Source organism: the organism of the source record quoted next, unplaced genomic scaffold, assembly GCF_019419815.1.
Source record: "Pyrus x bretschneideri cultivar Hongxiangsu unplaced genomic scaffold, Pyrus_bretschneideri_v1 Contig77, whole genome shotgun sequence".
Classification (NCBI taxonomy): Eukaryota; Viridiplantae; Streptophyta; class Magnoliopsida; order Rosales; family Rosaceae; genus Pyrus; species Pyrus x bretschneideri.
Genome location: NW_025999817.1, coordinates 139,409 through 162,631, shown reverse-complemented (window position 1 = coordinate 162,631; position 23,223 = coordinate 139,409). Strand labels below are relative to the sequence as shown.

General features: G+C 38.2%; 2 protein-coding genes and 2 pseudogenes across 2 annotated transcripts; 3 read left to right on the top strand and 1 right to left on the bottom strand.

Annotated features, from left to right (window-relative positions):
- The first annotated feature begins 1,640 nt into the window (after positions 1 to 1,640).
- LOC108866641 lies at positions 1,641 to 5,508 on the top strand. The gene is made up of 6 exons (XM_048575023.1): positions 1,641 to 2,147; positions 3,970 to 4,054; positions 4,242 to 4,310; positions 4,420 to 4,515; positions 4,618 to 4,682; positions 4,732 to 5,508. The coding sequence occupies exons 1-6, from the start codon at positions 1,641 to 1,643 to the stop codon at positions 5,506 to 5,508; spliced, it is 1,599 nt and encodes a 532-aa protein (XP_048430980.1).
- A 599-nt stretch (positions 5,509 to 6,107) lies between these two features.
- On the bottom strand, positions 6,108 to 9,681 carry LOC103939912 (annotated as a pseudogene).
- A 3,316-nt stretch (positions 9,682 to 12,997) lies between these two features.
- LOC125472916 (uncharacterized protein At1g28695-like) lies at positions 12,998 to 16,315 on the top strand. Its single transcript, XM_048574994.1, has 3 exons — positions 12,998 to 13,308; positions 15,308 to 15,551; positions 15,756 to 16,315. Exons 1-3 carry the CDS (start codon positions 13,226 to 13,228, stop codon positions 16,278 to 16,280), a joined length of 852 nt encoding a protein of 283 aa, XP_048430951.1. The 5' UTR covers positions 12,998 to 13,225; the 3' UTR covers positions 16,281 to 16,315.
- A 1,023-nt stretch (positions 16,316 to 17,338) lies between these two features.
- Positions 17,339 to 19,340, top strand: LOC103953814 (annotated as a pseudogene).
- The last annotated feature ends 3,883 nt before the right edge of the window (positions 19,341 to 23,223 follow it).

Here is a 23,223-nt window from a genome sequence, read left to right as displayed (position 1 = left end):
TTACCTCCATGGCTAAGTGGCTTAACCCCAACTATGCTGTGGACACCCTAGGACGGAGTGACTTTAACATAGTTAAAGATCACAGACCTAACCACAAGACAACTATAATGCCTCATGTCAAATGACTACTTTGCATTATCCCAACCATGAGTTCTCATGTGACATGAGTATGAGAACTCCTTGTTAATCGCATTCAGTGGACTCATTCTCTATTGAGCACCTACATGTTTGTCTTGGTGTCAGCCACACTAACGACTCGAGACCAGTCACTTTCCCTAAGAGAAAACATAGCACGTACTGATCTTAACGGACTGTCAATACCCAATTGGCAATCCTATGATTAGGAACTTTTAAGATATGTATAAGAAAGAGAATGATCTCATGAATCTAACTTCTTTAGATCACATTCTCCCAATTACATATTCCTTGGACTTATCGTTTAAGTATATAACATTTATATGAGACTGCTTTAAACAATAATCTTTGCCCTTTATATTAAACTAGATTAGTTTAACAGGTGAAATGTCCATAAAGTATCATCATATGATTGGTTTTAGGGCACATTTCCAACACTAGCCGCTTGTAGACATGTAAATTTCGTTGCATACAAATGATGCATCAGAAAGCTCCATGTGGCATATGACTTGTCAGAAATGGACAAGTCATCAATTACATGTGGCACAAATCAAACAAAGGAAGCTCAAAAGTATTCCTAAAATCCGGCAAAGGGGAACAAATCTCCTTAAAATTGGTAAGGGGCCCAAATTGCTCCCAAAACCGGAAAGAAAGCTAAAGCATCTTCACAAAACAAGCAAGAATTGAAGATTGCTCTCAAAATAGGCAAGAAAGCCCAATATATTTCGGCCAAGCAAGGGAAAGTGGCTGAAATTAAGACACAAAACATGCCTAAATTCTCCCATGGACGAATCAAGACACAAATCAAAGCCAAATCCATCCAAAGGCATGCTTTGAGAAGTCTATAAATACAAGGTCCTCATACAAGCATAAAGGTTGACAATTTCTACATTGAAGGACCGAAATTCTCACAAAAGGAAAACCTCTGCCAAATCTTTGAAAACTAATACGCTATCTTTGAAGACTAATGCGCTGCCAAAGCTCTCTTCGAAGAACATACAACCAAAGTCAAAGCTTTCTTTTGACCGAAGCCGAAACACTCCCTTGAAGAATCAACAAGCACTTGTGCTGATTCCTTCAAGACTTTGTTGTAAACTTAAAACTTGTTACGACGTTCGATTCAAGATCAAGTCGCCAAGACCCTTGAATCAACAAAATCCCACATTAACATCACCTGTGCCGCAGGTTATACACAAACATAGAGGTGAAGACTATCTATGCATTGTTTCAAGCTCAAAACTTGAAGCAATCGTTCAATCTTTCGTCCGAGATCAAGTCACCGCAACCCTTGGATCAACAACCTACTCATCTACATCAATTTTGAAGACTGAATCAGAGGAAAATTGTAAACAAAGATTGTAACCCTACAAATTCATCAATACAAATCTACTTTGTACATGTGTTCTCGTTTCATTCGTTACAGAATTTTCATGTTTACATATTTGGCACACACGGTAGGATCTTTCTGCCTTTCATCTCTGTCTTCAAATCCACAAGAAACACATATGGCATCAAGAAAGGATCAAGTTGTTCCTGCAACCAACGCAAAAAACAACATACTTGCCGTAAGTGGTGGCACTTTGGGCGTCACAACCCAAAGCAAGGCAAGAGTTATCTCTGTTATTCCTTCCATTTTGCCGAATGAGCAAGAACACCCGAGCCATGAGCCCGTGATCACCCTGACCTCACTAAGAGCGCCAAAGGAAGAAAGCCCGAAGAGGTACTTCGAGTCGTTAACTTTCGATGCCGACTCAAGCAACATCTTATGTCTTGTAACCATGCAAGTCATGACTACTGGTGTGACTTTAATCAAAGAGCAGTTGGCTCAAATGAGTGAAGTAATTGCAAGGCTGACAAGGACCGTGGAAGAAAAAGACCTGCAAATTGCTACACTCGTCAACCGTCTAAAGGCGCATCACGACGAGAAAGCTAACCCAAAGGTTGATCCACCAAAGAAAGAAATCGACGAAGAAAATGAGCCTTTGGTTGAGAAAGTCAAAAAGAAGCTGAAGGTGGACCGAGCCACCACGCAACTTCAAATGCCACATACCAGGCTTTTCTTTTATCATTTTTTCAAGAATGCCAATCAAAACTTTATTACTTGCTTCGGCCTATCCATTTGCTTGTGGGTAATATGGCGTGGATTGTTCAAGTCGGATTTTCAAGTTCGTTGTATATTCTTTGAACCTTTCGACTGTAAAGATCGTGCTGTTGTCAATTATAATCGTTTTTGGTACGCCAAATCTGGTCACGATGTTTACTTCTACAAAATTGCAAACTTCCTTGGATGTCAATTCAGCGTATGATTTTGCTTCGACCCACTTAGTGAAGTAGTTGGTTGCCATAAATATCCATGCATGTTTTGCTACTCCAGAAGATGGTGTAATTTTATCGATTACATCCATAGCCCGTCTTCTGAACGACCATAGTTTGGTGACAAAGTGGAGTAATTTGGTTAGGACTTTCTGTATAGGCCCATGAATTTGACACTATACACATCCCCTTGCGTACTTGATACAATCCTTCAATATACTCAGCCAGAAATAGCCATGTCGGCAAAGTAGCGGAAACGCATCTTACGTCCAGATTGATGAGCTCCGCAAATTCCATCATGTACTTATGTAATTTCTTGGGCTACCTCCTATAGGCCAAGGCACACTAACAATAAACCATCATCACCTTTTTGATACAACTCATTCTAGTATGACACGTAGTTTGTGGCATGGACCCTTGTTCTCTGGTCATGTTTGTCATTGGGGTTATCGAGACATCGCATAATCAGCCTTCTCCAATCGTCTGGTAATGTCTTAACAACACAGACATCTACAGAAACCTCTCGTTCCAACAATTAAGGTAGGGACATGACTGGTGTAGGGATCACACGATCGTGTTTGAGAACTTGGTGATTAACCAGAGTTGGGTATGGTCGTTGTACTACTTGTATTACCCTGCCTAGTTTGCCCCCCAGGGGTTGTGCTCCGAAGGCTATTTGTGCCAGTTCGTCCGCATCAGTGTTTCAAACACGCGAGATGTGTTCAAATGTAATTCCCTCAAATGACTCGGCCAAATAGGTGGCAACCATTGGATAGGGCGCCAAAGTAGAACTCATGCAACGAAAAGTGACATTGAGTTGGTTAATCAGAAATTCTGAATTACCAAGGACGAGGACGTGGGCCGCACTTAAGTCGTGAAGGATGTTAAGGCCGACAATAAAAGCTTCAGAACGCCTGCTAAAACTCAAAACAAAGAATCCCCAGTAACTGATGTCGTGGCAAGTGAACTCTCAGAAAAATGTTGTTGGTATTAAATTATTTATTCTCCTATTGCTGAGTGTTCCATTGTGGTAAACAAAATCATGATTCCAGAGTCTTCCCGTTCTAAACCTCATTAACTTGCTATATTCTATGCATTTTACTCAAGAAATCCTGTAATCACAGAGAAGTGTGTTGGTTCACTCAGTATCGGTCATCGTACTTGAGTCGGTGAGTTTTATCAGCACTACTTAAACTATTCTGACAACACTCACCAACTCAAGTGATTCCAAGAGCAAGGTTAACTAGTGCTCATTACTGGGGAAATGTCTGCATGATATTTAAAAGGAAAACAACAAAAACTAGGCATCTGTTGCCTCTTTGGTTTGCATGGCATGATAATGCCTGATGGAAATGTTTTGAGATTAAGGTTAGGTTCATATTCTCGGAGGCCTCTTTGCTTGAGTAAGCAGTCCAAGCGGCTTGCCTTCTTTTAGTCCATTCAAGGATAATTGGGATCAACTGTTTTCATATGCATTGTTTCCTAATGGTCCTGATTAAAATGCGTTCATTGCTCTTGCAGAAGATTGAGAAAGCGAAGGTTGGAGGACTGGATGATCAAGCATTAACTCATTCTAAAAGAAAAGGCAAACCACAAAAATCTCAAGGTGATATCCCATGACCTAGACTAGGACATGATAGGAGGGGCAGACCACTGAAATTGCATCGTAAAAATATCGATCGCCCTCATAAACAGTCATGTACACGATATTTGTCCACACAATCAAGCATTACTTTCTTTAATGTATTCCTTTGCCTGTAGTTAGTTTGACTAACGTCAAGTTTGTGTCCTAGGTAATCCTGCTGGGACTGCCAACCAACAAAATGAGGATAATGGAAGACAGGTTGAAACTGGTGTCACATGTGAGGTGGAGCAACACGACAATACACATTTGGTTCATGGAAAAAAAAATTGAATCCATGGATTCCTTTGCGTGTAGCAAGTTTGACTAATTTCAAGATTGTGTTCTAGGTAACCCTGCGGGGACTCCCAACCAACAAAACGAGGTTAACGGAAGACAAGTTGAAACCGTTGTCACAGGTGAGGTGGATGCGGAGCAAAATAACAGTACTTATTTATGGTTTTCCTTTTGCCCTCATTTGGTAGTACTTATTTATCCTATTTATTTTTATCTTGTGTTGTCTAAAATTTCAAGTTCTCAAGATGCAGTGAGACAGGCGGAAACTGTTGATTCTCCAGTAGATTGCTCGACAAGAGAACTTAAGGTGGCTGCTGTAAAACCTACAGAGGGCTCAAGTAAGCAAATGTGAACATTTTCAATAGTTTCCTTTGACTCTAGTTATTTTGATTTACGTCAAACTTGTTGTAGGTAACCCTGCCGAGACTGCCAACCCACAAAATGAGGTTACAGGAACACAAGTTGAAATTGGTGTCACTGTTAACATTGAGCAACAAGACAATCCAGATTTGCCATTTGTGAAATCTTATCCGGAAATTTGGGAGAAAGTTGAATCTATGGATGCATTTAAAAGATATCCGCAAAAACCACATTTTTACCCTTTAGTTAAGTGTGGAGAGCTAAGTCGTGAATCATTAGCAGTTGCAAAGATGTTAACCTTTGCCTCTTTGGTAGAGAAGACCTCCAAGTTGAACATTGAGGATCCTGGCGACTTCTTTGATAGCATCTTTGAAGAACTAGGTGATTTGGAAACGTTTGGATTTGATGTCAAGGCAGTACGAGATCGACTGAACTCTTTGCTAGACATTAAAGTTCAGTTGGCGCACGTTCAGGATAAGTCAAAGGAAGTTCAAATCAAGATCGCGGAGCAAACTCAAGACAGAAAGAAACATAATGAAATAATATGTGGGGTTGCTAAGCAGATTAAGGACTTGCAGGATCAACTCGTGGTGCTGATGTCAGAGGACGCAGCCAAAGGTTCTGAAATTAGCAGGTTGCAATCCGAAGCAGACGCTATCACTGAAAGCATTCAGAGCATCCGCCGTATGACACACTGGCTAAAGCATGGTGATCCTTGTGAAAGCATTCTTTTGATTACCGCTTTGTCTACGGAAACTGAATTGAAAGTGATACCAAGCTAATCTGTAGTTTTTGTAACAGCTATTAGCCCTAGAAATTCTGGCACCAGGTATCTGTACTGCAATGTCATCAGCCAGTATTACCATATATTTATAGACCGGGTTCAACCCCCACATCACTTTCTGTTGGTTTCCTGTAAAATTTTTATTTTCACCTCTTTCTGGTAAATCTTTAGCCTCTAGCTTCCTTTCAGCAAAATTTGAGCCTTCTTTACCAAAAAAAAAAAAATTTGAGCTTTCTTGCTACCCTTGATTGATGGAGAGAAACTTGCACAACTGTGACGTCACGGTGATGGTATCCAAACCAACCATGTGCAGTTATGTATTTTACCTTTTTAACATGATAACGAGTGATTGGTTTGGGACAATGCGACCTTGGCTGTCCGGTTAAAACCAAAGAATAAGAACTTTTACACAAAGAATTGCAAGAGTCATTGATCCACAACCTAAGGGCAAGTAAAACAAAAACTTCTATGAACAAAACTCAGTAAGTACAACGAAATGGGCCTTAAAGGGAACTGCCCCTCGGTTTCTTTTCTTACAAGGCAACAACACTGCTTGCTTGGACCCCTTTATATTTTCTTCACCAATAGGGGCAAGATTCATTGTTTGTTGCGGACTTTCAAGCCGTATATTCTTGGAACATTGTTCTGAATCGCCTTCTGCGGCTTGAGATGCCCGTAGGTCAAGAAGGAAAGGTGAGGAAATGTGGTTCCAAAGTATGCTCCATCAATTTCTAAGATTGTTGTCAAGGCAAACATTGAAAAACTGAACTCAAAACATATTGTAGTCGTAAAAAATTCTAGTCACCATGTATCCCATGAAATTTAACGGGTGAATCTGAGCCACTTAAAAGACAATGTGTAACAACCCGTCCCGGAATTTACGGAATAAAATGGGTATTTTTGTATTTTCACTAAGTTTGGGGATACTTTCCTTTTTAAAATTGTTTTTTTTTAGTCTTAATTGGTGAGCCCAAGGGGCCCACCCCCTGTTTTGTTTCCCCCGATTCCCTTTCCCTTTTCTTTTATTTCTTCTTACTCTCTCGGTCTCTCCCTCATCCATTCTCTGTCTTTCTCTCCCTCCCTCCGAGCAGAACACACACACACACACACACACACACACCAACAAACCCTCATCTCCCTTATCATCAAACATCACAACGACAACAACATCACCATCTTCACCATGTCAACTCTCTCCCTCTCTTTGTCTCTGTGGAGCACAGAGGAACTCGGACGAGTTCCTCGTCCTTCCATTTTGGGTAAGCCTCAAAACACACCAAATGCTTTTCTTTTCATCCCTATAGTTATGTTCTGACCCCGTGGTGTGTTTTGAACGTCAAACCATGAAGAAACCACCTCGGAGACATTTTCCCAGTTTTTCGGCGAGCACCGCCCCTTTCGAGGCAATTTCCGGCCAAACCATGATGAGTTGGCCGGCGTGCAAGGTATCAATCTCTTCGTCTCGCTGAGTACTACAACTTTCCTTTTTGTTTCACCCAATTTCATTGAGTATTGAAGAAGTTATACTCATTTGAATCTTACCCAGTTTTCCGGCGACCTCAGGTACCATTCTCTTCGTCTCTTCGAGAGCTACGATTTTCATTTTTGAATCACTTGATTTCGTCGAGTATTAACAAAGTTATAGACGTTCAAAGTTTGTCTAAATTCCGGCCGAATTCCGGCCTTCTTCTCCGGCGTGAAACCCAGCCCAAGAAACCACCCAGGCTTTCGGGCCGTTCCTGCCAAGCCCAAAACCCTGAGCAGCCCAACCCAACCTTTTTATTATTTTTATTTTGGTTTTGTTAATTTAAAGGCCTTTGGGCCGTTTCTTTTAGGGCCTTCGACCTGTTAACCCTAAACCCATTAGACCCAAACCCTTCAACCCAACCCGGAGGACCCGTTTGACCTGCTGACCCGGACCCGGTCAACGGTCAGCTTTGACTTTGACCGTTCAACGGTCAACGTTGACTTTTTGGGTTTTCATGCGGGACCCCTCCTAGGCTAATTTCGACGTTCTGAACCTGTTTTCGATGTCCATTTTCCCAAATTCAATCGTTTGAGTAGATTTTGACTAAATGTACCATTTATGTGCTTAGGGGCAATTATTTGTGGCGTTTCCGTCTTCGCTAGTGGCGTTGTCTTTCGACGTCGAAGTATTGTGAGTGGATCCCTTCTAAAAATGCATGTTTTGATAGTATAAATGCATACATGAAAAGCATGATTTGATGGTTATGTTTTATGAAACGTTTTACGAGATAACATGCTTACTGAGGCTAGTTTGAATTATTACTATTTTTCCTATAACCCATGTTCTTATAGAATATCTGATGGATGACGATATGATATTTAGAACATGTTTAGAATACCTCTTTGTAGTATAGATGATGCATGACTTTATACTATGAAGTTGATTTTCAATATATGTATATTCACTGGTTTTGTACTTACCTAGTGGTCATTTCCGCTACGGGACGTAAGGATAGATCCGGTCCATTCCGGGCGACGGTTTGGTGTTGGCATAGGGCCTGGAGTGTGCTTTCCTCTAACTGTCTGCTCAGAGACGGGGAGCCAGCATGGGGCCTGAAGTGTATTTTCCTTTGACTGTCGGCTCAGAGACGGGAAGCCGGCATGGGGCCTGAAGAGTTATTGGACATTCATAGTGTTTATTATTTATGCGAAATATGATTTGAGACAGTGCACGACATGCTAGGTTTCGGAAAACCTATGTTTATCATTATATATATGTGTTTTCATAAAACCTAGGGGTTAGTATGTTGATAACTGTTTTATTATATATATATATATATATATATATATCAACTTGGTTCACTCATGTTTGTTTTGCACCCCCTTCAGGACTTAGAATCGAGGCATACAATCCCGACATCCAAGCACTTCCACATCGGCATCTTCAAGTCCTCTCGGTGTAGGACCTACTCCTTTGTTTCATTCAATGTTATATTATTTTTCTTTTAGTGTTCTAGATTAGAGGTGTGCTCTGAACACGGTTCTTATTTAAATATTAATTATTCTTTTATATTTATAAGCCTTATATACCCCTTGTTTTCAGCATTTGCATTCAATAAATGGCTTTCGTCACCCTCGGGTGTCGGCCAGCACGTGCCTATCCTGATATTCAGGGAATATCGGGGTCGGGGCGTGTCACAATGTATAATTCTGAGACATTCATAGATGTATAGAAGGCACTCGTCATGTCAATTACGAAGTGATACATAAGGATACCTTCTTGGTGTCTGGATTGTGGGGAATATATGTCTTCACACTTGGGACAATAGATTTTTACAGTGCTTAATCTTGGGATGTCTGACTCACCAACAGGCAGACAACGTTGTTTACTGCAGTTCACTCTTGGACATCTGCCAAAATCATAGTTCCTGTACTTCTCCAACTGAATTGCACACTGTTAAATTAGGAAGCCTCAAATATAATGCCACAGTTCGAAACACGACCGGATTTTCGGGGTGTGAGATCTAATATTTTGAAAGAAAATAAAGCAATATTAATATGTACATTGTAAACACCTTACCATTGCAGACAATCCCTTGTTAGTTGCTATGTATCTGGCATGAATTAAACCGTAGAGCATCTCCATCGCGGATTCGATCAGATTGTTCTGTTCCTCGTCAGTTAAGCCATCAGTTGATCCCATTGGAATTTACATAAGAATTTAATAACTTCGTATTGCAATGAAAGCTGAAATCTTCATCAAAGCAATTTTGGCTGATGGACTTATCCGATTCTTACCATTGGAAGACTCAATGTCCAACATTAAATCCAGTGCATAATCATAGAATGGTACGTGGTTTCTTAAACCTGAACGGTTGAAATCAACGAGGATGTAATCATCGTCGACTTCACAGAAGAATTCATTCCCTTTCTGATTGTAGAACCATGATATCCAAGATGCACTTCATCACCATAGCATCTAACATCTGAATCTTTGCAACTTGTACCAGCTGATTCCGCTGCACAATTGTTGTGGGGAAAACGTACATTCGAAAATATTTTGTGTACCAAAATATCCGTACCTAAATATATTGTAGTAAATTAGTGGCACATAAGAAAATATGCAAAAATATAAGTGTACAAAAAATTCCATACCTAACTGTATGATATAAAACTAGTTACCTAAATGTCCATACCTAAACATATTATACTAACCCAGTATATTGAAATGGTCGTACCTAAATATTTTGTAATGAATTAGTGGCACATAAGAAAATATGCAAAAACATAAGTGTACCGAAAAATCTCTACGAAAATATTTTCTTTTATAAGATACTCAGCATAATGAGAATTAAAATTTATAATATTTTCATAAAATTTAATTTATGAACACCATAAAATTATAAATAAAAAAGAGAGACATTGAATACATATGCAAGCATTTAATAGAGTCTAAGGACTAAAATCAATTTTTAATCTTGTATAAGACATTTTTCTAAATTTCATCTTATTTAGGGATTAAAATCTAGTTTTCTATAATACGAATAGTTGTTGACATATGTTGGCATAAGCTTTCAGCTTATGTTGACAGGAATTGGCAGGAGCTTACTAGGTGTTCGAAGAAATGGTCCGATAAAGTTTTTTGGGTTGATATTATGACACCGTAATGATCATTTTTAAATCTCAAATGTTGAAATTAATTGTTATATTGTTGATATTTGAATATTTAATCACTGTATCGGCAATATTTTATATTTAATCAAAACTTAATTTCTAATCATTTTAACTAACCAATATTCCATAAATCTTTCCGCCGGCAATTAACGTACGCAAGACTATGATCTGTTCAATTGCTGTATTCATGTGGAAGAGAAAATGTGCGAGATGACTTCTTGTTCCTCTCTTAGTCGAGAAGTCAGCAACGTGTAAAAAGGAATTTATTAGTCGCGCATTCAGCAATGTGGAAAAAGGAAATTAGTAATGTCACATGCTGTAGAAAAAAATTGACGGGTAATAGGCTCCAAATTAAAATTGACGTGTCACATACTGCTTCACATGGGCATGATGTGGATTGGACCTCTTGATACTCAATTAATTAAAAGTCTGGTGCTATTTACAAAACTTTTTTTACCTTTCATATATTCTTTTTATTTAGAGCATCGGATCAAATGAATTAAAAAAAAAAATGATGATAGAAATTACCTGGAATGAAAAAGGGTGTATGGATGACATCACTCATTTAAAATTGAGTATATAAAGTTAAAAGGCCATTACAAAGTTTTAAAATCCAATTCATAAATAGTTGAGAAAAAATATTTATCAAACATAGGTAAAATAATAAACTAACCAAATTAAAATAGAAACAAAAAATCTATGTTTCTAACTCCTAGAGTCCTAAACTATTACCACACTGGGAAGAAATATAAAGAATAGACAAGTAAAATCAAAATTATATAACTAGGAACATAGCATAACCAACCATAAAATGAGATAGTTCATATCAATATTCATCTCCACGTTTATATATAAAATCATTACTTGATAAATCTGGTATGATCTAATGACATTGAGTCTATACTTTATTGGAGGAGCTAATGAGTTCAAGGGAATACAAAACAAAAATTGTTACTTAAAAATACAACAATCATTTATTTATAATTAACTGGCTTAATGACAAACAATATTATCCTTAGTGGGTTTATCAGTATTACATAAATAATTTTAAAACAAAGTTATTTAGAAATTAAAATAGTATTATTATTATTATTATTCTAAACGTTTTCATTTTCCCCAAAACCGAAAAAAGAGATCGAGTATTTCATCAAATAAAAAATAAAAATAAAAATTATTTTCCCCCTTGATTGCCACTTCCAGATCCAAATGTACGTTGAAATCGCCGTTGATACAGAAACCGGAACTGCACATTGCTTCCAGGTCCAGACAGATCAAGGGAGAGACTGAGTAATTACTATGCCTAAAGATCAGAGAGGTGTAATTAGATCACGTTCTGAACCGGCTTTGAACCCGGCCTAATCGACTCAGAGACAAATCTTTGGCTCCTTCTACGTCACTTGCTGCCAATCCCGATGATACTGATACATTCTATGATCAGGGTAAGTTTCAGTTCCACAAACATTATTTAACGTTCATGCATGCATGCATAATCCCACATTAAACGTTCATCGTCGAATGGTTAACGAAAGTTTACATGTCATGGCATTTTTGTTTTCGATCATGGGAAGGGAAATTTGGACTCAGAGAACTTCCAACATTAATTGTGGAAGAGAAATACAACCATATCAACATGTCGCGGCATTTGCTTTCATGAAATTGCGTTAGTATCATTTGAATGGATCGAGTAGTTCATGTTAGAGAGTTTCTAAATTTGGTTTAAGCTATATATGTTTGGCGTTAGTATCATTTGTCTTTTTCCATCCATGTTTGAAATCCATGTATAACAATAACAAAGTCTGATCCCACTAAGTCTTAGAACGCCACTACCTACGTGTTTGGCGATACTTTTTATTGAGTGAATCGGAATGAACAATTAGGAACAAACTTCTTCCAAACACCACTATAGCTAGCCATGGCTACTGAGTGAAAAAAGCCATGGTTTGGTGACCCATGCCATGAAACCGTGGCTGCTGCCGCTTTATGTAGTAGTATCTCTAGCTCATTTTTGTTCAACAATTTTGGTTCTAATTTAATTCCATAACTCCAGGTTGCATTCTTTCTGATGTGTTTACAGTTAATCTTTCGAAAATATATTATGATACGAACGTTTAGAAACACTAATTAGAGGAAGTTAAACAAAATTAATGAATTAAAATGTGTATAATAATAAAGTTAAAATTTAATGTAATGACATTAAATAGGATATGTATTAAATATCAAAACAAAATTATAATATAAATTTGAATTAAGTACACATTAAGGGACTAAAATGAATATCCAATCTAACACCAAATTTTTATTAAATTTTAATCTTCTTGAAGGATTAAAGTTCAAAAACCCCTTAGTATTATTTGTAGAGGCTTTTCGAAGGTGGATATAGGATACTGTGGAGTAATGTAGAATACTGTTAAGGCTTGTCAACTAAAGTACTTCATCGAGCACATTTCAATTGCGCACAAGAAGAGAGAAAAGAAATACAAAAATGATAGGTAATGCCCTTCTTTTTATCTTTTTTGTGTTGATATATATATTCATGTAATAGCTAAACCGTTTTCAAATTTAGAGTTTATCGTATTCAGAATTTAAAACAAACAGTGTATCCCCCTATTATATCATTCCTAATTACTGTGAGTCGCAAAATGCGTGACTCGGTGGTTTCGTGAAATTCTTCAGTTTTAAGGATGAAAGACTGCAATATTCCGTGATAATGTTTAGAAATTAAGCCATCATATAATACAAGAAGCCCCTAATCACACCTTAATTAGCTAGTCAATGGTTCTGAGACATGGAAAGTAGACATGCTACAATATTATGCCTTCTCTTTGCTGGTTTGGTACTGGTTTTTATATTCAACCAGACCTCATGTGGATCGATACCACTGTTTGTCTTCCAGTCTAGCCAATACTGTAATCCCTCTACCCAGGTAATATCAACCATCTTTTTCTACTTTTGTTTTGTTGTTTTTATTTTGCTTAATCTATAATTTTGTGGTGATTAATCTGTTCATATTAAATTTGAAGAGCAACACAAGAAATTATACAGATGCGCTTGAATCAGCTTTATCCGAGGTTTCCATGGCAAACAAGACTGTGATAATTGCAATTGTAAATAAGGCCTATGTAGAAGGAGACAAGCCAATGCTTGATTTGTTTTTAGATGGTTTCTGATGCGAGAATTATACGCACACAAATTAAACCCTCTTTTTATCAATTTTAGTAAGTATGTAAGTAGGGATCGTTCTGGACCGGGGATTAGGAGGGATTGTTAATCACTTGGATTTGACTCAAAAACGTAAAAAAACAAGTTTAAAACACTGTACTAGACTCAAAGAATGCAAAACTCAAAATAAGATAGATTGTAATGACTAAGACTAAACAAAATATGGGGTGATTGAGGTTTTGACGAAATTAAACTAAAATGGACAGATTGTAAAGAAAACAAATTGTAAATACGAATTTGATGGAATTTAATGGATGGGAAGCTAGCTAAGGGGTTCATCTCCACACATGTTATATTTGCACACAAAACGATTTCTAATTGCTTTTCAATAAACCATGAATTCTCAACGCCCCAGATTAACCGTGAATTGCACTAATTAACCCTCAGATTTTCCTAACGTTATTGAATTGGATGATTGCATACGACAACCCAAAACATTCCCCACAAGTCCCCTACATGATTGCATAATAGAGATACAAGCAAGAATCATTACGTTCTATGAAAATCATAAGCATTAACGAAGCACTTGTTACTATGATTGCATGAAACTTATGCCAAGAATTTACTTAACGCGATTGAGATCATCAACCTTTACTACTTGTGAATATAATTCCATAACGATTAGGTGAAATTTCCTTATATCCTAGCATCCAATTTATGCATGATAATTAAGCGTGCATTCTCAACCAACACACACAGATCAATGTAATTCACATAGATAAGTAAATTGAATTCACAACTTATGAAACGTAATTAGAAGTAATCAAATCATATTGCAAGCATAAACATGTATTTCGAATCCCCCCTAGCCAAGGGGGGGTTTAGTTCCTCATACGTACAAGACAAAGAGAATTGAAATTAAACATTGAAATCGAGGAAAAGCAACACCTAAAAATTCCAACAACTCAAACTTGAATTGTATGAACGTTTAGGCACTCTTCTCCTCCTCTTTGTTGTGGCACAAGGTCTAAGGATAGGTTTGGAGGGATGGGGAGTGGTTGGAGTGGCTGCAATGGAGGAGATATGGTGCAGAAATGGAAGGGAAGGCACGGCTAGGGGGTGTTCTAAGGGGAAGATGGTGTGTGTTTGTGTTGTGAATGGAGGTGTGGAATGAATGACAATTGAATGAATGTTTTGTGGCTGCAATGGATGCTTATTTATAGGTGGATGAATGATTAAAAGAGGGAATATGACAGCTAGGAGAGAATGTGGCTGCCATCATGAAGAGTGAAGCTGGAAATGCAAAGGGGAAAGCTGGAAATGGGATGGAAGTGCACGGCAAAGGTATTCTAAGGTGATGGGTGCATGTGTTGGCTGAATTAATGAAGGGAATGCATGTGAAAAACAACTAGGGTGAATGATGATGAATGCATGTGGATTAAAGAGTGAATGGTGGCTGCAATAATGAAATGGAAAGCTGGAATTGCAAGGGAGAAAGCTGGAAATGGGATGGGAGTGCACGGCAAGGGCTTGTGGATGCTGAAATTGAATGTGTTTGCATGTGAATTAAAGCTAGGGTGAATGATGATGAATGCATGTGGATTTAAAGAGGGAATATGGAAGAGTGTGGCTGCAATGATGAAGTGGAATGGCTGGAAATGCAAGGGGGAGTGCGGCTAGGATGTTGTTTGTGTGAAGTGTGTGTGAATGGTGGTTTTGCATGGCTTTGATGGATTGTTTGATTGGGCTAGGCCCTTTGTTTTATGTCCTAAAGTGCATACAAGGCCTTCAATTTCGTCCAACACTTTGGCTCCAAGCATAAGCTATCCATTCTTAGCCCAAAAGTGCTCCAAAAGGCTCCAAAATGCACTTCTTTGCTCCTTTAGCCCTTAGAACCTGAAAACACACGAAAATAGCTTAAAGTACTAAAATTACTAAGTACTAGCAACGTAAATGCAAGAAAACAAACAAACTAAGGCGCATAAATATGCTCCTATCAGTTTCTGGCTTGGAGAAGACACAAGAGGCTTGATTTCTCACCTACTTCTTGTTGCGGTCGACCAAACATCTTTCGAACGTTGTAGGTTTCTCCACCTTCACTGCTACAAACTCGAAGCAGATGATCACGCCAATTTTGAGGCTGAGAAACTCTACATGTCACAGGAATTTATTAAGATGATGTGGAGGAGAACTCTCTTCCTCAAAGATTTGCTCAAGCGGGGCTACAGTTTCGTATTCACGGTAAGCTTTCTCAACATAATTAATTTGATCATCATCATATAGAGAATTTTCTGACATCATAACATGTCATATCCTTGTAAAAATTCAATTAGTATTATGTTTTAATTTAAATGATACCTTATTTTTGTGTTTGGACTTATAATTAGCTTAAATATATATATATATATATATATATATATATATATATCCAATTTCCAATTCCAGGACATAGATGTGATGTGGCTAAGGAATCCATTTCCAAGGCTAAATAGCTTCAATGAGAGCATGGATCTTCAAATCAGTGCTGATAAGTTCAATGGGGATCAATGGTCTGAATCCAACCCCCTCAACACAGGCTTTTACATGGTCAGATCCAACAACCGAACAATTTCGTTATTTGAAAAGTGGTACGACAGGAAGAATAACTCCACCGGAGTGAAAGAGCAGGATGTTTTAGACAGCCTGATGCATGAAGGTGTTTTCAGAGAATTAGGCCTCAGTGTGAAATTTTTAGACACAATTTATTTCAGTGGCTTCTGTGAAGTCAGCAAGGACTTCAAAGCTGTCACGACGATTCATGCCAATTGCTGCCGAACCATAAGCGCCAAGGTGGCTGATCTGACGGCGGTGATTCATGATTGGAAGAAGTTCGAGATCTTATCGAATTCGAACCAGACATCGAGTTTGAAATGGACTAACCATGTGAACTGTGAGGGTTCCTGGAAAGATTTCAATGTGACATTGGGCTAGCTAGTTTTGATTGACTTCTAATAAAACCTAGTTTAAGCTACTTAACACTACGGTCTAGTGATTTTCCTCTTTACTTGTAAGTGAAAGATCTTAGGTTCGATTCTCGCCGAACCACGGTATTGTTAGTCTGTTGTGAGGCAAAGTTCATCCCTCTTTTTTAGTGTATATAATATCGTTTGTTAAAATAAAAAACATAATTTAAGTAGGATTATATACCTTGTGTTTGATAAATTTTAGGCGACTCATGTGTTTTGTATTTGTCTTCACAATAATATCGTTTTGGATTTTAAAATATACAACCGTTAATATATCCCAACAATACGCCTAATATATGAATCACAAATATTGCTCTCTTGAACTCTCCAGTTTTTGTATGGATAGAGAGTTTTTTTTCAAAATAATTTTTTTTTAAAACATCTTTTTCTGTTTAATCTAATAATTATTGTGTTAATTTGATACGCGTAACCAATACTGCATTGGATACGGGATAGGCACCAGATTGACGTGTCCGTATGGATTGGGTCTCCTTCACCTTAAGTAGCTCGTCCAATTGTGATTTCGAGTGCTTCCTTATGCTCCTATGGTTTATTTGGAGGGCAAGGAATGAGCTTCTGTGGAATGGTAAGTATGAAGGCCCTAACTTGGTTGTTTCCCGCTCTATCAGCCGGTGGCAGGAGTCCAAAACCTCCCACTGGTTTTCCAAAAATTATTAATGTCGATGGGGCTTTCTTAATTAAAGACCCACCACTTTCCTCCATCCCTCCGTTTCAGCACACCACCACTAGGACTAAAGATTTAATTGTGCACTCTAAACTTTTTTTATTTAGAAAGAAAATTACTCTTATAAAGAGTGCATGATTAGATTTTTGGAGTGACAATAGTAGTTATCTTAACTAAATAATTTTAATCTTCTATAATATAAACGACATATATAGCATCGCAAACTATTCTAACATTCCTTTGACGGAATGAGAAATAGTGAGAGATGAAGTATACTTCTAGAGAATTAAGTGTGAGAAAAAAGAATTTTAAAAGAGATATTAGATGGCGTTCGAGTTTTAAGAATGTTGCGATAAATATATCAATCATAAAACCATAATTATCCATGTTCTTTCTCAAATTAAGCTGTATCTTCCATAGATAGTGGTTTTTTTTTTTTTTTTTTGGTTTAGTTAACACAAAAGGTGGATATGAAATCCCAAACATAAACGACATCCAAACTATCCGGAAAGTTCTCCAAGTCTCACATATTTTGGATTAATAACCCCTCTAATCATGCACTTTACCTTAAAGCACCTAATGCTTTGTGGACTATAAAATCAAAACCTTCTACTCACCATTTTAATCAATAGCACCCCAAAAAATAAAATGGCCGGAAAAAACACATGCATGGGCGTCCATGCAGCTCTAATTATGACAATTCTCCTCACCGCCGCCGTTGCCACAGCGGACGACAATACACCGATACCATCCGACCATTCCCAAATCAACACATGGTTCAATAACAATGTGAAGCCATACACAGAACGGCAGAGCACGCTTGACCCTGCCGTTGCCACGGCCGAGGCTGGTCAAACAGTCATCAAGGTCATGCAAGATGGAAAAGGAGACTTTAAGACCGTTACTGACGCCATTAATAGCATTCCGGCCGGGAACACCAAACGTGTCATTGTGCACATTGGCGGAGGAGAGTACAACGAAAAAATTACGATTCCACGAAATAAACCATTTGTCACCTTATATGGTTCTCCAACAAACATGCCAAATTTGACATTTGATGGTACGGCCCAAAAGTATGGAACTGTAAACAGTGCTACAGTGATTGCAGAATCTAACTACTTTATTGCCACTAACCTTCTTATTAAAGTAAGTACTAACTATGTCATATCACGTGATATTACCATCATACAATTATTTTTCATTAACGTTCTCTTGGTGGATTGGTTTGTGTAGAACTCTTCGCCAAGGCCAGATGGGAAAAGAGTGGGAGTGCAGGCAGTGGCATTGAGGGTGTCGGGCAACAATTCAGCCTTGTACAATTGCAAGCTGGTTGGATTTCAAGACACCCTTTGTGATGACAGGGGCAATCATTTGTTCAAGGACTGCTACATTGAAGGCACTGTGGATTTCATTTGGGGAAGTGGAAAGTCTCTCTATTTGGTAAGGCATCCCTATCTAACATTATAATTCCCAAATAAAGCCGGTGATTTTAACCTTATATGGACGAGTCGATCTCACCATAACGGTGTATTTTACGTACATGTTGTGAGAAACAAAAAGCTAAATATGGTTGACTCATACAATTATCTTTTTCTTCGTAAAAGAAATTATGTATGAATTTAGGTCATATATAAGAACGACATTAGTGAAGTGGGTTGTGTGAATCTCACCATATAAACAGTGGATCATTCCATGATTGTTCCCCTTCCCCCTCTCAAAACATAATTTGGGTGGATTAACAAGAAGATATATATAGTTAATCTTTTTGTTTGTCTATACAAGTCATATTGGTTTTGAACTCTTGATGGTTGGTGACTAATAATATAACATATAATTGATGGGTGCAGAACACTGAGTTGCATGTGCTGGGAGATACTGGAATAACAGTGATAACAGCACAAGCAAGGGACTCAGCTTCGGAGGACACTGGATACTCATTTGTTCATTGCAACGTAACTGGGATAGGCAGTGGCACATATTTGGGCAGGGCTTGGTGAGTCAGACCTCAGGTGGTGTATGCTTACACCAGCATGACTGAGGTGGTTAACCCTGCCGGTTGGAGCAATGATAACCACCCCGAACGTGACAAGTAAGCAAATTATGTTAATTAGTACAGGATTAAGCATTTTCATATAATTAGTTTCGAGAGTTAATAATATAATTTGAAATTGCAGCACTGTGTCCTACGGAGAGTACAAGTGCATGGGTCCAGGTTCAAGTACATATAATAAGAGAAATTTGAGCAAAGAACTGACAGACGAACAAGTCAAGCCTTTCATTAGCCTTGGATATATTCAGGGTTCCAAATGGTTGCTTCCTCCTCCAAATCCAAAAGTGTAGTTATACATATACATATATACACATAGTATTGGAAGAATAAGCCGTCCTACAGCCGTCAAGTCGTCCTACAGCCGTCAAGCCGTCCTACAGTCGTCCTACCTAAGCCGTCCTACCTAAGCCGTCCTACAGCCGTCCTACCTTGTCCTACCTACACACTAGCCGTCAAGCCGTCCTACAACCGTCCTACCTTGTCCTACCTACACACTAGCCGTCTTACAACCGTCCTACCTTGTCCTACCTACATACTAGCCGTCCTACAGCCGTCCTACCTTGTCCTACCTACACACTTGTATCATGTATATATATCCTTGTAATATTGTAGAGAAACATAATGAGAAAAAGCATTCTCTTCCATATTTTCCACACGGTATCAGAGCCGGAACCTTAACCGGCCTGACTGCATTGTTGTCCCTTCTCTTCTTTTGCACATTCGTTTCGATAATGGCAGAAGATAATCTTTTTGGCTCAGAAGCTGAAAGCTTCACAGCTCTTCGCCCTAGTTTTCCAGAAGCTGAAGTCAACCCAAACCAACGTTTGTGTTCTGTGTTGTTAAATGAGTTTAACTATCTTCCATGGTCCAGATCAATATCTCTTGCCCTTGGAGTAAGATCCAAACTTGGATTCGTCAATGGAAATATGATAGGAGCATATTCATGCGACTTAAATGGCTTGTTCTCGTGCATTTACGTTATGTTTCTCTAGTTATTTTAGTCATTTATGCTTCTTTTGTGTGTTTTCAGGTTCTAAGGGCTTAAGGAAGAAAAAAGATGCATTTTGGAGCATTTTGGAGCAAAATTGGGCTTGGAATGGATGGCATATGATTGGAGCCAAAATGTTGGACGAATTTGAAGGCCTTGTATTCACTTTGGACATAAAACAAAGGGCCTAGCCCATTCTCTCTTAAACCAAGCCCTTTGCCATGCATTTCCTTCCAATTCCAAAGCCCACAATCAATTCAAATGCCATGCAAATCCATATTCAACACCCTAAACTACAAGCATGCATCATCTCACCAAGCAATCAAACAAGCCACATGCATGTCCCTTTAATCATTCAACCATATTCCCACTTTCCTAGCTAACCCTACATGCACTCTTTATTCACTCTTCATCATTGCACCACAAATCATTCACCCACATGCACTCATATTCCCATTTCCTTTCCAACATCTCACATGCATTTTCACCTTCCTACTTCATCATTTCACCACATTCTCCCTCTTTAACTCACATGCACCCAAACAAAGCCAACCTAGCTAACCCTACATGCATTATTTATTCACTTTTCATCATTGCACCACCAATTCACCCACATGCATTTCCAACCATTCACACCCCTTTAATCATTCTCTTAGCTATCATTCACATGCTCTCCCATCCATTCTCTCCCTATATGTTCCCTCCACTACTCCTATAAATACCCTTGCACTCTCATCATTCAAGGCATTCTTCATCTCATTCACAACACAACACTCTTCAAAATCATCCATTCTTCCCCCTTTGGCCGTGAGTTTCCCTTCCATTTCTCCTCCATTTCTTCCATTTCCATAAATTCCCCAATCCATTCAACACACCAACAACATCCCTTAAACCTTGTGCTACAACAACGAGGAAGAGAAGAGTGCCTAAACGTTCATACAATTCAAGTTTTGAGTTGTTGGAATGTTTAGGTGTTTCTTTGATTTCAAAGTTTCATTTTAATTCTCTTTGTTTTGTATGTATGGAAGAGAAGAGTGCTTAAACGTTCATACAATTCAAGCTTTGAGTTGTTGGAATGTTTAGGTGTTTCTTTGATTTCAAGGTTATGAGGAACTAAACCCCCTTTAGGTAGGGGGTGATTCGAAACTATGTTTATATTTGCAATATGAATTGATTAACTTTCGTTGGAATTTCATAAGTTGTGGATTCAATTTGTTTAACCGTTTGATTGATAGCTTATTTATGAATGTTTATTAAGAATGCGCGCTTAATTTTCATGCATAAATATGACGCTAGAATATAAGTGAATTTCACCTAATCGTTATGAACTTATATTCACAAGTAGTGGAGGTTGCTTATAAACAATCGTGTTAAACATATTCTTGGCACGAGTTTCATGCTCATCATAGTAACGAATGCCTCGTCAACACTTATAGTTTTCATAATGCTTAATGATCTTTGATTGTATCTTTATTGTGCTGTTCACGTAAAGGACTTTTGGAGAATGTTGTGAATTGCGTTGCGCAAACCCATCCAATTCATTAACTTAAGGAAAACTTGACGGTTAATTTAAGCGGACCTAATTAATCCGGAGTGTTGAGTATCATAATTTATCGAAAGACCAACTGAGAATCAATCTTGTATGCAAGTATAACATGTGTAGAGAAGAACCCCTTAGCTAGCCTTCATTCCATTCATTCCATCACAATTTCATATTTACATTCCGCTCAGTTTATTAACTTGTTTTGTTATTTCAAATTTCGTCAAATCAAAACTTTTCCCCCCCTTTTACTTTCTTGTTCTTTAGTGCTTAGAATCTGTTTAGTTTGTGTTTTAAAGTATTTTGAATCAAGCCATAATCTTAAATTCGTCCAAAATTAGTTTTGAGTCTTTTGGTTTGTCTTAATGTTTTAAATTTTAGTTTTGCATTCTTTGAGTCTGGTTTAGTGTTTTATTTTGTTTTTACGTTCTTAAGTCAATTTAGAAGGTTTTAGCAAGCCCTCCTAATCCCCGGTCCAGAACGATCCCTACTTACATCCATACTACAATTGTCAAAAAGAGGGTTTAATTTGTGCGCGTATAGTTCTCGCATCCAAAATATTGAAGCACCTAACGTTGCATCGCCGGAGTATGAAGCATGGCTGTGCAAAGACCAGCTGGTCATGTCGTGGCTCCTCAACTCCATGGATCTTAAGCTGTCTGAAATTTTCAGTTTTTCAGAATCCTCTAGTGCTCTTTGGAAGGCAGTCAAGGACATGTATGGAAATCAAAACAATGCTGCTCGAGTGTTCCAGCTTAAGAGGAATCTTGCAAGTCTTCAACAAGGTGATAAATCTTTTGTTCATCATCTCGGTTGCATGAAAAACATGTGGAACGAACTAGAAATGTATCGACCACACACTATCGATACTGCCGTACTGTTAAAAAGGTCCGAGGAAGACAAAATCTTTCATTTGCTTGCAAGTTTGGGTTCTGAATATGAAGATCTTAGAAGCCATATTCTAATGAATCCCGAACTTCAATCATTTGCAAGTGTTTGCACTACTATCCAGCGAGAATAAGTACGCAGAAAAGTCATGAATGTTGACATAAAACCTAGTGTGTCTGAGGCTAGAGCTTTTGTGACAAATCACAAGTCATTTGGAGATAAAGTATACAAGGGAAAAAGGCCAGATCCGAAGTGTCTACATTGTAATAATGTTGGACATCTAATAGATCGATGCTGGATATTGCACCCTGAGTTGAAGCTAAGGTTTGAGAACAAGCCTTTAAGAGATCATAAGGGCTCACACGCTAGACCACATACAAACAAGTACCATGCTGCTGCTGCTACATCCATCGGTGGGTCGATGAACTTTACAGCCAACTGCTCTTCTTGGACAGTTTGCAGGGTTCTTAGCTGAATCTGGTCATGTACCTCAATGAGACATTCCAGGTATCATGTGTGCTCTTTCAACTGCTCTAAATGTTAGTCACTCTCATGATTTTTGGATTATAGACTCAGGTGCCACAGATCACATGACAAATCAATATTCTAAGCTATACGATTTTGAAAGCCACACTAAACCATCACTAGTTTCTGTAGCAAATGGTAGAGGTGTGCCAGTTCTAGGTAAAGGGAAAGTTAAACTGATCTCAGAAACTGTTGAGTCCACAGCGTTATATGTTCCATCTTTTCCTTTTCA

Bases quoted from the DNA above. Each gene is read 5' to 3' on its own strand.
- LOC108866641 (XM_048575023.1), top strand. From the start codon at position 1,641: ATGGCATCAAGAAAGGATCAAGTTGTTCCTGCAACCAACGCAAAAAAC. The intron at 2,148-3,969 runs GTGGACCGAGCC...TTGCTCTTGCAG, and splicing joins AAGTCAAAAAGAAGCTGAAG to AAGATTGAGAAAGCGAAGGT. The intron at 4,683-4,731 runs GTAAAACCTACA...CATTTTCAATAG, and splicing joins GAGAACTTAAGGTGGCTGCT to TTTCCTTTGACTCTAGTTAT.
- LOC125472916 (XM_048574994.1), top strand. From the start codon at position 13,226: ATGGCAAACAAGACTGTGATAATTGCAATTGTAAATAAGGCCTATGTA. The intron at 13,309-15,307 runs TGGTTTCTGATG...ATATGCTCCTAT, and splicing joins ATGCTTGATTTGTTTTTAGA to CAGTTTCTGGCTTGGAGAAG. The intron at 15,552-15,755 runs GTAAGCTTTCTC...TTCCAATTCCAG, and splicing joins GCTACAGTTTCGTATTCACG to GACATAGATGTGATGTGGCT.